Source organism: Nicotiana sylvestris, chromosome 7, assembly GCF_000393655.2.
Source record: "Nicotiana sylvestris chromosome 7, ASM39365v2, whole genome shotgun sequence".
Lineage (NCBI taxonomy): Eukaryota > Viridiplantae > Streptophyta > Magnoliopsida > Solanales > Solanaceae > Nicotiana > Nicotiana sylvestris.
Window position 1 is genome coordinate 145,407,656 of NC_091063.1, and position 16,861 is coordinate 145,424,516.

The 16,861-nt window shown below is 40.8% G+C and overlaps 2 protein-coding genes across 2 annotated transcripts; both read right to left on the reverse strand.

Moving 5' to 3' along the window:
• Nucleotides 1–7,296: 7,296 nt before the first annotated feature.
• On the reverse strand, nucleotides 7,297–7,746 carry LOC138873900 (uncharacterized). Its single transcript, XM_070152388.1, has one exon. It carries the CDS (start codon nucleotides 7,744–7,746, stop codon nucleotides 7,297–7,299), a length of 450 nt encoding a protein of 149 aa, XP_070008489.1.
• Nucleotides 7,747–8,305: 559 nt separating this feature from the next.
• On the reverse strand, nucleotides 8,306–10,328 carry LOC138873901 (uncharacterized). The gene is made up of 4 exons (XM_070152389.1): nucleotides 9,707–10,328; nucleotides 9,303–9,514; nucleotides 8,866–9,200; nucleotides 8,306–8,513 (listed from the first exon to the last, which is right to left on the reverse strand). Exons 1-4 carry the CDS (start codon nucleotides 10,326–10,328, stop codon nucleotides 8,306–8,308), a joined length of 1,377 nt encoding a protein of 458 aa, XP_070008490.1.
• Nucleotides 10,329–16,861: the final 6,533 nt, after the last annotated feature.

The window sequence follows — 16,861 nt, forward strand, 5'->3', positions numbered from 1 at the left end:
AGCTAATACAATGTTTAGAGTTGGATTTCTATCTAATCTAGTAGTGTGTAGTGCTCTTGATTACACTTCTAATCATGTCTGTTTTTTTGTTACTTCTAATTTTATACTAATGATGTGCGAAATTAAGCTAAGTATATATGTTTGTATGGTTTTCTAAATGGGTAAAGAGGCACTGGGGAAGTGACTTACTCCTAGGTGAGTATCTAATGGGATCTAGAACTTAGGGCAATAATGTTATAGTTGGGATCATGCTATAGCCAATGCACGAAGCTACTCCCTCTACACCTCTCGGTAGTAAGAGTGACTTTGCCCTAATTGGCTTTCTCAAGCCCAATTGGATGTTCAATTTGTGCAAGCAATGTTGGCTCAAGTCGGGTATTACTATCTCTAGGTTTAACCCTTTAATTTGGGCTACCAATATCTTGAATACACCCCAATTCCTTGTTGGCTTGAAATTCCTAGATTTAGTCTCTCTTTCTCAAGAAGAGCCTAAGTCAAAACGGCACAAATTAGTGTTTGCAACCACTAATTCAACATAAAAAGTATAAATCAGGCCAAATAACAATCACCCATACACATCTAAGCCCTAAAATAAAAGACCCATTAAATACCCACAATAGGGTTGAGCCACAACCCTAGCTAATGGGTTTAGCTACTCATAATTGAAGAAGAAATCATAGATTGAGATGAAGAATAAGCCATAAATTGTAATTACAAGATAAGATACTAAGATTAATTGCTAAGTAAGCTACAAAATTACTCAAAATGGGAAAAAGTCGTCGTTCACATGCTCACTCCTGATAAGATGACCTAAAATCTGAAAAGAAAGTATTTATGCACACCTAAATTTTTCAGACAAAAATGCCCCTGACGGGGGTAACACTGATAGCAGAAAATGGACTGCTGAAGCGGTGAGGCTATCGCGGCCGCAGTAAATCAACTGCGGACCGCGATCTTTATCTTTTGGCTCAACTGCAGGTTCTCTGAACTTCTTCTTCGCGGACAGCAATAAACTGACTGCTATCGAAGTGGAGGCACCACGGTCACATAAAATCACTGCGGACCGTGGTAGCTTGAATTCCAAAAATGCCAACTCTCTGAATCCTTGCCACCGCGGACCGTGGTGAGTCTACTGCGGCTGTGTGGATTTTATGCTGTAGTGGTGCTTTGACTTGGTTTTGAACTTGTGCAGGTTTCACTCCTTTTTTGAGCCGGTTATGACATCCTTAATTGTCCCTTTTTGACCAAACACTGCAAGCAAGCACAACAAGTTAGATTTTGGGGAATACTTGTACACATTTTAGTCCAAAACTCAAGCAAAAAGGAGCATAAACTAGACTAGAATCCCTAGTTATCAACTCCCACAAACTTAAGCTTTTGTTTGTCCTCAAGCAAATAAAGTAATTCCCACATCCTCAAGATAAAAGAAAGGAAATTCGGTTGTTCTAAAGTAACCTCATCAAGAATCAATAGGGACTAACAATTACCCTCAACTCGAATGCATTATCAACAATACACAACCTTTTAGTACCATGGCTATAGTGCTACACAAAAGCATCAAGGTTTGACTCAACTCATCAAGGAAACTCTTTCTGTTAAATTGGTCGCTGTGGAACCCAAACTCATACTCCTCAACTCTCCATAAGCAAACCTCACTTTTAGATTGTAGCACTCAGAACGAGAATTGTGGGAAACACACTCATCTCTCTCAAAGGAAGGTCAAAAGTTCGGCTCTAAGTACCATAGTTTGCCCCTTATGTGAGTCACCACTAATGTAAGCTTACTCAACTCAAGATCATATAGGAATTTTGTGGGAATATAATGAAGGCTTTTGGTTCAGGGTAGGATATATTGGTCTAAGAAGGTTTCATCTTCCCTTAAGCACTTCATTTTCTTTATTTTGGCACACATTTTCTTGACTCTTTGAGTCATTTACTTCTTCTTTAGGGGCTAGAGAGATACACTGTCACTCTTTCTTGTTCATTCCAATTCTCTGTCTCCTTTGTAATCTCTCCATGCCTTTCATCTTTTGCTTTTGTTGAAACCCTTCATTTCTTCTACATTGTTCATTTTCTTTTTGAATCTTTGGCTTCTTTCTTTTTCTTTTTCTTTTTCTTTGCCTTTCCTTTTCTTCATTTTGTACCTTTTATCTCTTTTGCCTTCCTCGTCTCTCCCCCCAAACTTATATTTTTTCCTTGTGCTAAGGAAAGATAGGGTGCCAAGAGAGGATCATTTTAGAAGGGATAAAGGTTTGTATCATGGTTATTGAAAGAATAAGGGCTAAGGCTCAACGGCGTTGACTAGGGATAACATCATTGGTAGGCTATAGATGTTTTCAAGTTTCAATTGGAATCAAGGAGAGCCTATAATCACTTCTCAAGCCGAGATACACTTAGGATTTCACTTAGACAAACATTCAGGGCAAGTTTTAGACCCATTGGCACGGGACTTGGACTTGTAAATCAATACCTCACCACACAATTTATAGGATTGCTAAAGAAACAGAGTCAGGGGCCCACAACAACCTTAGCTAAGATTTAAGCAACATAAATGGTTTCGAGAAACCACTTGATGATTGTTTAGCTAACACAAGAGTCTCAAGGTCACAACTATTACCATCCTATACACAACAATTTATTTTTAACCATAAGGTCAAAGGTAAATATGTTAGGACCAAGTGAAGCTTTTCCTGAGGCACCATTGCTTACTAACTACTATTTACACAAAAATCGAAAACAAACCCAGACTCAAACCCTTAAGAAGGTTGTCATGCCATCCATCATCGGGAAGAGCCACCCAGTTCACACAAACTCCACATTTGGAAAGAACCGTGGCATTAAGAAAACCAAAGGCTTATTGATCATTGAAACTTGAATACTAAGAACCTATGAACCAAAAAGAAGCTATAAAATGAAATAAGAAGCTATACTATTAAGGAAATTGCAAAAAAAGCTATGAAGTAAAATGCAGAAAGTACTGAATATGTAAAAAAGGGGGGTTTGGATGAATATACATAAGAAGGAATGAATATATACATGAGAGTAACTTTTATACAGACCAAACTAGAATCAATAACAAAAAGTAAAATAAAAAGTAAAGTTATATACATATAAAAAATGAAAAATAAGCATAAATAAAGAAAATAGTGTCATAATTACAGTCCAGCTATCAATTCAAAAATCAAAGTAGGGACACCCCCTCAAATGAAAGCTAGCATTGTCCTCAATGCTAACTAACCAAAAATAAGCTCAAAAAGAAAGATAGAGAGTGAAGAAAACTCCTTATGGATCCTCCGTCTGCATGGGGTCCTATGGTAGCATGGGATCATGTGGCTGTGCACCTAGATCAGCTGTCCCGGGAGCCTGTGGTTGGGCAGCTGGATCAGCTGTCTCGGGAGCCTGTGGCTGCTCAGAAGCAACACCCTCCGTCTTTGCCAACTCAATCTCAACATCGTCCACAAAGGGGATCCTCCTCCTCCTCTTTGGAGCTCTCTCAAGATCCTGCTCTGGAACTTGCTCTGTCTCAGTTGTTGGAGGATGATCATGCAATAGCAGCTCCAAAGGCAAATGATCAGTTGCCTTCATCTTCTCCACTTCGCCCCTCAATTATTTGACCGACTCCTTCGATGCCCGTGTATTCTTCAGCTTTGTTTGTGTATTTGCTCAACTTCTTCAGTGTTTTCCTTTGTTCAGCAAAAGCATCCATTATCAGCTTTTGGTTACAAGGAGCTTCTTTTAGTTGCCGAGAAGCTCCTTGAGAGTCTCTTCTACCAAAGCTGGCACATGTGGCTGTGAGGGCACTAACTGCGCTGCCATTGAACTAGAAAGTACAGACAACTTAAAAGTTGCTGCCTAGACCCAGTTGTTGATACTGGAGAGTGTTTGGTTTAATCTGTGGGCAATCAATGGTTTTTCTGAGGAGGATGGAATATATAGAGTGGAGGTATATAGTCCGGAGGCAATCTCTGGTGTGGTTGTGGGAGGCTGAGAATAAATGACTACTACTACTGGCTTTTCGGACTGGCCAATAGAAGTAGTGACTTTGCCTTTAGGATCTTTGGCTTTGGGGTTGTCATCAGCCTTGAGGCTATACCAGGAAAAGGGAATCTTGGGTTTTACCTTCACGTCAAAGTTCCTTTTCTCCACATTCTGGTCTTCCAAATACATTGTAAGAACATTTAGGAAGGGATATGATATGTCACCCTCATTGACCACCCTAGTGTTCACCCTAGACATGACATTCTCGACATTGATCGGGAACATCACCATAATAGAAGCCACTAATCGCCCGGGAGACCAACATGGAGTTTTCATGGGTAGCGGGATCCAGCCTGCTGCATACAAAAGTCTCTCACCCCTTCGTCTTAAAATTTAGAGTTTTCATAAAATTGCAACTCCTGATGTCAACCATGCTGGGGTGGTGCCCGAGAGAGCCAAATATGATGCTAACCATGGACGGGATGCCTATCAAGTGAATATTTCTACAAGTACAATGATTCATCTTTCTCAGGAAAGCCAAGGTACTCATTGATTGTCTTCCTATCGAACTTCAGTTTCAAGTTCCACACTTTAGTCACTTTGGTATCCTTCTTGATGTGGGAAGCATTGGCGTAAAACTCTTTGACTAAGTGCTCGTTTGCCTCTAATACCCTGTTGGTGAAGTAATCCCACCCCACTCATTCATTGAATTACTGTTTCACATTGGGGTTATGTGGCAGGAGATCCATCTCTATGAACTGGCGCTCTGGACACACCTCGGGGTTTCTAGTTCTTTCCACACCCCTGGTTGGGGAACACCCCTTCCCTCTTCATCTGGTACCCCAGCATCTACATCCTGTCTTGGTGACGAAGGTGTAGGTGAGGTTGAATCTGCACTATCACTGCTCTCAGCTGAGCCCTCAGACGGCTCAGAAGAAATCTGAACTAAAGCATGAGCACTAGGAGAGGCCGAAGGTGTAGGTAAATCTCTCAAACGATGCCTCTCCGGTAAGTTAGGTACATACTCCGGCACTAAATCAGACTCAAATGCCTCCCGGGATGGAAAGTACTCACTTCCCTCAGAATGGGAAGCAGCTCTATCTGCAGCTTTGATGAGTTTTCTAGTTTCCCCAATTGCTTTTTGAGCTACTGGGGTCAATTTGATCATGCCTCGTCCCCTACCCTAGGAGGACTCTACTCTACCCTTTTGTTTGTCACGACCTCCTATGGATTTAACCATTGTCTACAAGTATATCAGGTGAACTTATTAGTGCAAAGACTGGAAGAAGCAGTGTAGAAAAATAGTAGATAGTGTACATCAAAATTGTAGACCGCGGTCTGTGAAAAATACACTGCCGCTGCGAAGGCTGCACCGTAGACTGCAAAAAATCAACCACGAATCGCGGAGAGGTAGGACTCAAATTACCCACTCTCTAATTAAATGGCACTGCGGCCCGCAAAAAATGGAGTGTAACCGCGATAAGTGCACCGCGGACCGCAAAAAATGCCACTGCGGAACGCGGTTATCAAGACTTGAAAATCTCTCAAAATATAGGTGATCGTGGACCGCGGAAAAACTACTGCGGACCGCAAAGGTCAAATTTGGGCTCAACAATGAGGGTTTCCAATTTTTCGTCCATTTTAGCATTAATCAACATATTATCAACCCACTATGTAGTTAATCACCATTTCTGATGAATTAAAACCTAATCTAATTAACATTATAGAACCCTAAGGTAAAAATTTTAAAAAAAGGAAGAAGAAGAAGTAATAACTATCAAATTAAAAGAAAATAAAAACAAAATTAAGAACTAAGGATAGATTTGAATTACCTGAAGTGAGATGCAATACAGATGAAGCTTAGTTCTTCTGTTGTGCAAATTAGTGCGTGAGTGAACTACCGTCTATAGTGATTGAGAGTGCAAAGGGAGAAAAGTGTAAAAGGGGGCCTGAGGTCCTATTTATAGACAAGCCCTGGGAACCATTAATTCTTACCTACCACAGTCATGGTAAATGCACCGCGGAGCGCGATTGTGTAACTCACAAGGGTTGTTGCTTTGAGACCACCGCGGACCGTAAAAAATGCTTCGCGACAGCGGTAACCCATTGCGGTCCGCAAAAAATACACCGCGACAGCGGTCCAAACTTCAGAGAGCCTCCACTTTTGACCTTTTAGCATTGTGGACCGCAATCAAATTCTTCCCCCGCGATAAGGCCACCGCGGACCGCGAAAAATGGAGCACGATCGCAGTCCAAACGTCAGAGAGTGACATATTATTCCAGCTTAGTCCTTCACTTCATCAAACATCCCTATACATATCTCACAACCAGTTAGTTTAAAAGCAAATCCTATACTAAGAAGAAAATCAAAGAAAAACACATGGGTTGCCTCCCAAGAAGCGCCTGATTTAACGTCGCGGCATGACGCATGTTACCATCAATCATTTGAGATGATTATTACCACCACGTGACTGTCATCAAACTTTCCAAGATAGTGCTTGACTCTGTGTTCATTAACTCCGAAGATCTCACCATTTTTGTTTTTCGAATTAAGAGCACCAAACAGAATCACAAGCACCACCTCAAAAGGTCCACTACATTTTGGTTTAAGCTTACCCGGAAACAGTCGTAATCGGGAATTGAACAAGAGCACCAAATCACCCACTTTAAACTCTTTGCCACGGGCATACTTGTTACGAAGGTACTTAATCTTGTCCTTATACAAGGGCGAACTAGAGTAGGCATGAAACCGGAATTCATCAAGCTCATTAAGTTGCTCCACCCGAAGATTTGTTGTCACATCCCATTCAAGATTTAACTTCCTCAAAGACCACATGGCCTTGTTCTCTAACTCGATCGGTAGATGGCAAGCTTTCCCAAACACCAACCGGTACGGAGACATACCAATCAGAGTCTTATAAGTAGTCCTATAAGCCCAAAGAGCATCATCTAATTTCTTTGACCAATCGGTCCTATTTGCATTGACCGTCTTTGACAATATACTCTTGATATCCCGGCTGGAGACTTCAACTTGCCCACTAGCTTGAGGATGGTAAGGGGTAGAAACCTTGTGATTGACACCATACTTTGCAAGCAAAGTGTCAAATGACTTATTGCAAAAATGAAACCCTCCATCACTAATGATTGCTTTAGGAGTACCAAACCGAGTAAAGATACTCTTTTTAAGAAAGGCCACAACACTCCGGGCCTCGTTGTTGGGTAAAGCCACGGCCTCAACCCACTTTGAAACATAATCAACAACCACACGGATATACGTGTTGCCACAAGAGCTTACAAACGAACTCATGAAATCAATTCCCTACACATCAAATATGTCAAACTCGAGGATAGTGGTAAGAGGCATCTCATCCTTCTTTGAAATTTCACCCGCTCTTTGACATTCATCACATCTCTTCACTAGTTCACCTGCATCCTTGTAAAATGTGGGCCAATAAAAACCACAACTCAACACCTTTGAAGTTGACCTCGCCCCACCATGATGACCACCGTAGGGAGAGGAATGACAAGCATCCAGAATACTCAATTGATCCTCCTCCGGAGCACATCTCCAGATCATACCATCATTACAGATTTTGAACAAATACGGCTCATCCCAGTAGTAGTCCAAGCTATCCTGTTTAAGCTTCTTCCTTTGGTTAGAAGATAGCTCATACAGAAAAATACCGGTTACAAGGAAATTGGCAACATCCGCAAACCAAGGCATACTATTCACCGACACAGAGAAGTTTCTCATCAAGAAATGAATCATTAATCTCGAGGCCATCACGAGGCCTCCCCTCCTCTTCCAAGCAGGACAAGTGGTCCGCCACTTGGTTTTCACACCCTTTTCGATCCACAATCTCCAAATCAAACTCTTGAAGCAATAAGACCCATCTCATCAACCGAGATTTGGAATCATTCTTCGTCATCAAGTAGCAAAGTGCGGCATGGTCGGTATGAACTATCACCTTGGCACCCATGAGATAAGGCCTAAACTTCTCCATTGCGAACATAATAGCCAACAACTCTTTTTCTATCACCGTGTAATTCACTTGAGCATCATTGATTGTTTTGCTTGCATAATACACCGGGTGAAACATCTTATTCACTCTTTGACCCAAAATCGCTCCTACCGCAACATTGCTTGCATTACACATGAGCTCAAAAGATAAGCTCTAATTGGGTGCGGTAATAATGAGAGTGGTTATCAATTTGTACTTGAGGATTTCAAAAGTTTTCATACATTCTTCATTGAACATGAACTTGGCATATTTTTCTAATAACTTTCGCAAGGGATTTACTACCTTAGAAAAGTCTTTGATGAATCTTCAGTAGAACCCCGCATGCCCAAGAGAACCTCTTACCCCCTTGACTGAAGTAGGAGGAGGAAGCTTTGAGATCACTTCAATTTTAACCTTGGCCACCTCTATGCCTTGCTTTGAGATCTTATGGCTGAGGACAATTCCTTCTTTGACCATAAAGTAACATTTTTCCCAGTTAAGCACAAAATTGGTCTCTTCACACCGGGCCAATACCCTGTCAAGATTCTTCAAACGAGTCACCCACAATATTGAAGTCGTCCATGAACACCTCCAAAATATCTTCCACTATGTCGGTAAATATGGCCATCATACTCTGCTAGAATGTATTCGGTGCATTACACAACCCAAATGACATCCTAGAAAAGGCAAAGGTACCATACGGACATGTGAAGGTGATTTTCTCCTGATCTTCCGGAGCAATCAAGATTTGGTTGTACCTAGATTACCCATCCAAGAAATAGTAGAAGGCACGCCCAGCAAGTCTATCTAGCATATGGTCAAGAAAAGGCAATGGAAAGTGATCCTTGTGGGTCACTTTATTCAGCTTGTGGTAGTCCATGCACAACCTCCATACGGTGACAGTCCTAGTGGGAATCAACTCATTTTGTGCATTGGTAACCACAGTCATATCACCCTTCTTTGTTACATATTGCAAAGACGAAGTCCAAGAACTATCCGAGATAGGATACACAACCCTTGCATCCAACCACTTGATCACCTCCTTTTTCACAACTTCTTGCATAGCCTCATTCAACCTCCTCTGATGTTCCACAGAGGGCTTGGCATCTTCATCAAGAATAATATTTTGCATGCAAAAGGCTGGGCTTATCCCCCAGATATCAGCTAAAGTCCATCCAATTGCCTTCTTCCATTTTTGGAGCACCGTCAATGTAGCATCTACCTACATGTTAGTAAGACAAGAGGAAAGAATAACTAGAAAAGTTGCACTAGGGCCTAAGAATTCATACCTGAGATGTGGAGGTAATGGCTTCAACTCCAACACGGGAGGTTCCTCGATTGAGGGCTTTGTTGGTGGAGTCTTCCTATTCTCAAGATCCAAAGAGAGATTCCGAGGCTCATAATAGTAAGAGCCCATTTCGTGTAAAGCATTGACACACTCCACTCGGCTTTCATCCTCATTTTCATCAAGGTTCAAAAATACCGCTTCTAGAGGGTCCTCCACATTGATCATTGCACTAGTATCATCAACTATCACTGCCGTGACAAAATCCACAAAAGAGCACACTTCAGTACTGTTGGGCTGCTTTATTGACTTGCACACATTAAAGACCACTTTTTCATCACCCACCCGGAAGGTATGTTCCCCTGCTTCCACATCAACTAAGGCCTTCTCAATTGCAAGGAAAGGTCTTCCCAATATGATCGAAACCTCATAATCAACCTTACAATCCAAGATCACAAAATTAGTGGGCAAAATGAACTTGTCCACCCGAACAAGAATATCATCTACAATACCAAGAGGCCTCTTCATAGTTCTATCCGCCATTTGTAACCTCATTGAAGTAGCCCTCGGTTGCCCAATACCCAAAGTTTTGAACATGGAGTAAGGAATCAAATTGATATTTGCACCCAAATCGCACAATGTCTTTGCAAAATTAGCGCTCCCAATGGTACAGGGAATGGTGAAAGTGACAGGATCTTCAAGATTTGGAGCCATCGAGTGCACAATTTCACTTACTTGGTGAGTCATTTTGATGGTCTCACAATCCATGGATCTCTTTTTTATCACCAAGTCTTTCATGAAATTGGCGTAACCCGGCATTTGCTCAAGAGCTTCCACCAAAGGAATATTGATTGATAAGCTCTTCATCATGTCAATAAATTTTCTAAATTGGTTCTCATTCATTTGCTTCGTAAGCCTTTGAGGGTAAGGTGGAGGAGGCCTTGGCAAGGGAGCCTTAGCCTTGGGCACTACCATTTTTGGCATGTCTATTACGTATTCCCTAGACGGGTTCACATCATCTTGGGTCTCCACCTCTTCATCATGAACATCAATCCTCACTTCCATATTCACATTCTCTTCTCTCACTTGCTCATCAACTGAAGGAACATCATCATCTTGCACTTGAATCTCATCATTCACAATTTCCTTTTGCTTGGAGGTTTCACATCACCACCTCGACCACTTCTAGTAATCACTGCCATAGCATGCCCGATGTTGTTCACACCCTTTAGGTTTACTACCGTATCACTAGGTAGAGCCCCCTTAGGGTGAGTATTCAAAGACTATGAAATCTTGCCAAGTTGAACCTCCAAATTCCGGATTGAAGTATTATGGGATGCCAATTGGGCATCGGAGTCGGCGTTCTTCTTCATCATTTGTTCAAACATCATCTCGATCTTTCCCATCTCATTATTTGACTTGTTAGGACCTTGGGACGGAAATGGACGTGGGTTGTTTGGTTGTTGATACATCGAAAGCCTTTGAAATCCTTGCCCCTGATTCCCCTGATTGCCATTGTTCCAACCCCCTCGGTTGTTGTTTCCTCCTCAATTGTTGTTGTTGCCACTCTAGTTACCCTAATTGTTTTGGTTGCCCCAATTTTAGATTGTTGTTCTTCCAGTTGCTATTGACTTGTTGGCTTTGATTCCCCCAATTTCCTTGGGATCTCCATTGTTGTTGTTGATTAGGAGCATTGCCCCTTTGTCCTTGGTAATTGTTCATATATTGAACTTCTTCATTTTGCCCATCATAGCTCTCATCTTGATTGAAACCACCACTACCTTGGTCATATTGATATGGAATACCTTGACCTTGTTGACCTCTTTGTTGCCTCTTGTTGACCAACATGTTGATACCTTCCATAGCATTTACTTGTCTAGGAGATTGAACCTATTACAATTGAGCTTTCGCTAACTGGTTCATTGTGATAGTTAACTCTACTATTGCCTGGACATGATCATGGAGCTCTTTGTGCAAGTGGATGATAGTGGGGTCACCCTGTGGCATATTGGCTCGACTTTGCCAAACTGAGGAAGTATCTGCCATCTCATCCAATATCTCACATGCTTGATCATATGGTGTGTTCATAAAATTTCCCCCTGCTAGCTGGTTTACCACACACTGATTGGTTGTGTTAATGCCATGGTAGAATGTCTGTTGAATCATTACTTCGGTTATGTCATTGTTCGGACATTCTTTTACCATTGTCTGATATCTCTCCCAAATCTCATTAAGTGGTTCACTAGGTTCCTCTTTGATGGCCAAAATCTCATCTCTCAAGGTTTCCATATGCCCCGGCGAGAAAAACTTTGCTATAAACTTGTCCCCCAACGCATCCTAAGGAGTGATGGAATGGTTGGGAAACCTTTCAAGCCAGTCCAAAGCTTTCCCTCTAAGTGAAAAAGGGAAAAATCTCAACTGAAGTGCATCCTCTAACACATTTGTTTTCTTGCTTCCCCAATAGGTATCCACGAAGCCTTTAAGATAAGTAAGCATTCTGATGGGGAACACCTGTGAAATATCCTCACTGCTCCAACAAAGTCAACATCATATTTGTAATTTAGAAATTGCCCGCCTGGATCCAGGGTAGGACAATTGCAGTAGCATATCCTTGATTTGAAAGCACCCGAGGAGCCACTCTTGGAGGTGGCGGGGGAGGGTCTGGAACATTATCATTGGCCTGGCGGCCTCTCCTTTGAGCTTGAGGCACTATAGGTACCTCATCATCAATATTGTCATCTACCTCCTCCCCTGGCAATGATGCCAAAAAGTGATCGGGTCCAACCCTACACCAGTACAGAGTGGCAAGAGCAGTCGATGCAGCTTTTACCCGAGAAGGTCGGGATCGAATCCACAGGGAGATAATACAATGTTTGGAGTTGGATTTCTATCTAATCTAGCATTATGTAGTGCTCTTGATTACACTTCCAATCATATTTGTTTGTTTGTTACTTCTAATTTTACACTAATGATGTGCGAAATTAAACTAAGTATATATATTTGTAGGGTTTTCTAAATGGGTAAAGAGGCACTGGAGAAGTGACTTACTCCTAGGTAAGTATCTAACGGGATCTAGAACTTAGGGAAATAATGTTATAGTTGGGATCATGTTATAGCCAATGCATGAAGCTACTCACTCTACACCTATCGGTAGTAAGAGTGACTTTGCCCTAATTGGTTTTCTCAAGCCCAATTGGATGTTCAATTTGTGCAAGCAATGTTGGCTCAAGTCGGGTATTACTATCTCTAGGTTTAACCCTTTAATTAGGGCTATCAATCTCTTGAATACACCCCAATTCCTTGTTGGCCTGAAATTCCTAGACTTAGTCTCTCTTTCTCAAGAAGAACCTAAGTCAAAACGGCACAAATTAGTGTTTGCAACCAATAATTCAACATAGAAAGCATAAATCAGGCCAAATAACAATCACCCATAAACATCTAAGCCCTAAAATAAAAAACCCATTAAACACCCACACTAAGGTTGATCCACAACCCTAGCTAATGGGTTTAGATACCCATAATTGAAGAAGAAATCATAGATTGAGATGAAGAATAAGCCATAAATTGTAATTACAAGATAAGATACTAAGATTAATTGCTAAGTAAGCTACAACATTACTCAAAATGGGAAAAAGTCGTCGCTTACGTGCTCATTACTGATAAGATGACCTAAAAATCTAAAAAGAAAGTATTTATACACAACTAAATTTTTTGGACAAAAATGCCCCTAACGGAGGTACCGCTAACAACAGAAAATGGACTGCTACAGCGGTGAGGCTACCGCGACCGCGGTCTTCAGATTTTGGGTAAACAGCAGGTTCTCTGAACTTCTTCTCCGCGGACCGCGATAAACTGACCGCTGTCGCGGTGGAGGCATCGCGGTCGCATAAAATCACCGCGGACCGTGGTAGCTTGAATTCCAAAAATGCCAACTCTCTGAATGCTTGCCACTGCAGATCGCGATAAAAGGACCGTGGTCGCGGTGAGTCTTCTGCGGCTGCGGTGGATTTTATGCTGTAGCGCTTCTTTGACTTGGTTTTGAACTTGTGTAGGTTCCACTCCTTTTTTGTGCTGGTTATGACATCCTTGTCCCTTTTTTACCAAACACTGCAAGCAAGCACACCAAGTTAGATTTTGGGGAATACTTGTACACATTTTAGTCCAAAACTCAAGCAAAAAGGAGCATAAACTAGACTAGAATCCCTAGTTATCAATGGCTCCCCAGTTTTAGACACCAGCAGCTCAGCCAGTTAGGGTAGTTCCGCCGGGTTTTACAGCACATATTGTTGATAGGTCGGCCATGTCTTCTGAGGATTTGTGGAGGTTGGATATGTTTACCAAGTTTTTCCCAGTTCATTATGGAGATACATCTTCAGAGGATCCCCAGGACTATCTAGACAGTTGTCATGAGGTTCTTCGGAACATGGGGATAGTGGAGACCAATGGGGTCAACTTTGCTGCATTTTATTTGTCAGGTTCCGCCAAGAGATGGTGGAGGGATTATATGTTAACCAGACCAGCTAGGTCGCCTGCTCTTACTTGGAACCAATGCTCTCAGTTATTTCTTGAGAAGTTCCTTCCTGTCACTCAGAGAGAGGGTTATCAGAGGCAGTTCGAGCATCTTCAGCAGAGTTTTATGACTGTCACTCAGTACGAGACTAGATTTGTGGATTTGGCCCGTTATGCTATTATTATTCTTCCAACACAGAGAGAGAAAGAAAGAGAGAGAGAGTGATGAGGTTTATTGAGGGACTTGCTCAGCCTATCAGATTGCAGATGGCTAAGGAGACTGGGAGTGATATTTCTTTTCAGACGGCTGCCGATGTTGTCATGCGAGTCGAGATGGTTCTAGCTCAGGGGAGTGGTCAGGGATCTGACAAGAGACCTCATCATTCAGGTGGTTTTAGTGGTGCCACATCTGGAGGAAGGGGTACTTTTGATAGAGTCCTTCCTCCCAGGCCGTTTCATTCAGCACTCTAGACTTCTCACGGTGTTCCAGGTGGTCGTGGTCCCCATATGCATTATTCTGATTAGTTAGTTTACAGTGCACCACCAGCTTCTATTAGTGCACCACCAACTCTTATTTGTGCACCTCCACTCCAGAGTTTTCAGGGTGGTTACTTAGGCCGTCGGGGTCAGTTTTAGGGTTAGCAGTCTCAGCAGCCGAAGTTTTGTTATATTTGTTGTGATCCGAGGCACATTGTCAGATATTGCCCTCGAGCATCGAGCAGTTCTTAGTATCAGGGTTCTCGTGCCATTGTTTCGGCATCGGGTGCTTCACCGCTCGCTCAGCTAGCTAGAGGTAGGGGTCAGACAGTTAGAGGTGGAGGTCGAGGCATTGGAGGTGGAGGTTAGGCCGCTAGAAGTGGAGGCCAGCCAGACATGCCCGTCCTCGAGATGTAGTTCAGAGTAGTGTGGACCAGCCCCGATGTTTTGCTATTCCAGCCAGATCTAAGGCTGAGTCATCAGATACGTTATCACAGGTACGGTTTTAGTTTGAAGTAGAGATGCCTCAGTTCAATTTGATCCGGGTTCCACTTATTCATACGTGTCGTCCTATTTTGCTCCATATTTGGTTAAGCCTCATGATTCTTTGAGTGCTCCAGTATATGTGTCCTCGCCAGTGGGAGACTCTATCGTTGTAGATCGTGTCTATCATTCGTGTGTGGTTGTCATTGGAGGTCTTGAGACCAGCGTAGATCTTCTGTCACTACAACAAAAAGGGGATTTAGCGGCAATACAAAAGGTCATTAGTGACACTAACAATTGTCGCTGAAGCCGGGGTCGGTAAAGCCTTTAGCGGCCATTGTCACAAATGCTGGTAAATGGTATGAATTATTACCGCTAAAAACTATAAACTTTAACAACAATTATTTGCGGCAATTATTATGGCTGCTACATCCAATCCAAAATAGCTAATTATGCTCCTTTAGCGTCCATTTATATAGCCACTGAATTCAAAATAATTGTTGTTAATAGTTCGTATATTTAACGGCAATTGTGTTGTGGCAATTAGAATGGCTATAGTATTCCCTTTCAGCGTCTATTTTAATGGCTGATATATTCAACTAAATTACCACTAAAAGTTAATATATTTAACATCAATTATTTTCCAGCAATTATAATGGGTACAATATCCCTAGTAAAAATGTCTTTACTTTTCTTTATATTGTCCATTTAAATTAGCGCTAAAAGTCACAAGCTGTAATAGTAATAGTTTAGCCACCATTAATAATAGTTACTACATTCATCCAGAATATAATCCAAACAATAAAATATATTAATATTAATTCAAGAAATAGAATATATCTCAATAAATCTTAACAAGTAAATGTAAGTATTATTCAAAAATATTAGTGTCACAGTAACTTTAAAAATAAACTTATATTGTTTGAACTAAATAGCTAATGTCATTATATAACTAATTCTGACGAATGATAGTCTTCAAATAATTTCTGCAACTTTTCATCAGATTGAAATCTTCCACCTGCTAAATTATTGAACATCAGACTGTATGACCAGAAATTATAAATTAACTATATCAAAAGATGAAATATAATGTGAAAACAATATCTTGAAGACTCCATCACTATCAGATTCTTTTTCAGCCAACTTCTCACTTAATATTTATAAGCAGTAACAACTAGATGGATTAATAAAGGAGCACAATGGATGTACAAACTATGAAAGAGAGTTTCTTTCTTAGTTATGATAGAGAAGAAACCGAAAAAATCAAAAGCAGAGTATTAGCTTGGAGAAGTAAAAAGAAGCTACACCAAAGTTCATTAGCAAATGTTATAGTCGCCATGTCCTTTCCTTAAATATGGAAACTAGATTATGCTTACATGCTATTAATGAAGCTCCCAAATAAGTGACAGAAAATTATGCACATCAGGCCTTGACAAAACCTTGGGCATAATTATATTGTATGTATCACAAATAGTTGAAATTAAATATCTCTAGAAACTATAGCTAATTTAAGAATAATTATTTTCTGATAAGAACTTAAAAATAATTATAATTCCAAGAAATGCAAATGTATAAAGTTAATAAAATAACTATTACTGGGCATAATTAGGCCTTGATAAAACCTTGGGCATAATCATATTGTATGTATCACAAATAGTTGAAATTAAATATCTTTAGAAACTGTAGCTAACTTAAGAATAATTATTTTCTGATAAGAACTTAAAAATAACTATAATTCCAAGAAATGCAAATGTATAGAGTTAATTAAATAACTATAACTTTTTTCTGATAAAAACTTCAGTTCTGGGTGCACCAAGCATGCAAACAAAAGTATTCCATCAGAAACTTTTAATTTGAAAAAAGCATTTTCTTGGTTATAGGTGACATGTGATCATTAGTATTAGAGATTGAAAAAATATTTTTGTATTAACTGAAACAAGTGTATAAAATATGATGTTATTCGGAAATGAACTTCATCCTATAACACTGAAGTTCAACAATTCCACAAACATCATAATAGGTAGTAGTATCAGGAAAAAGGATGGGTAAAAACTCTTCCTTTTCAACAAATATTATGTGCTATTCAAATTCTATGGCAAAAACAACAGCACTAAATGTCTCTAAAGCCG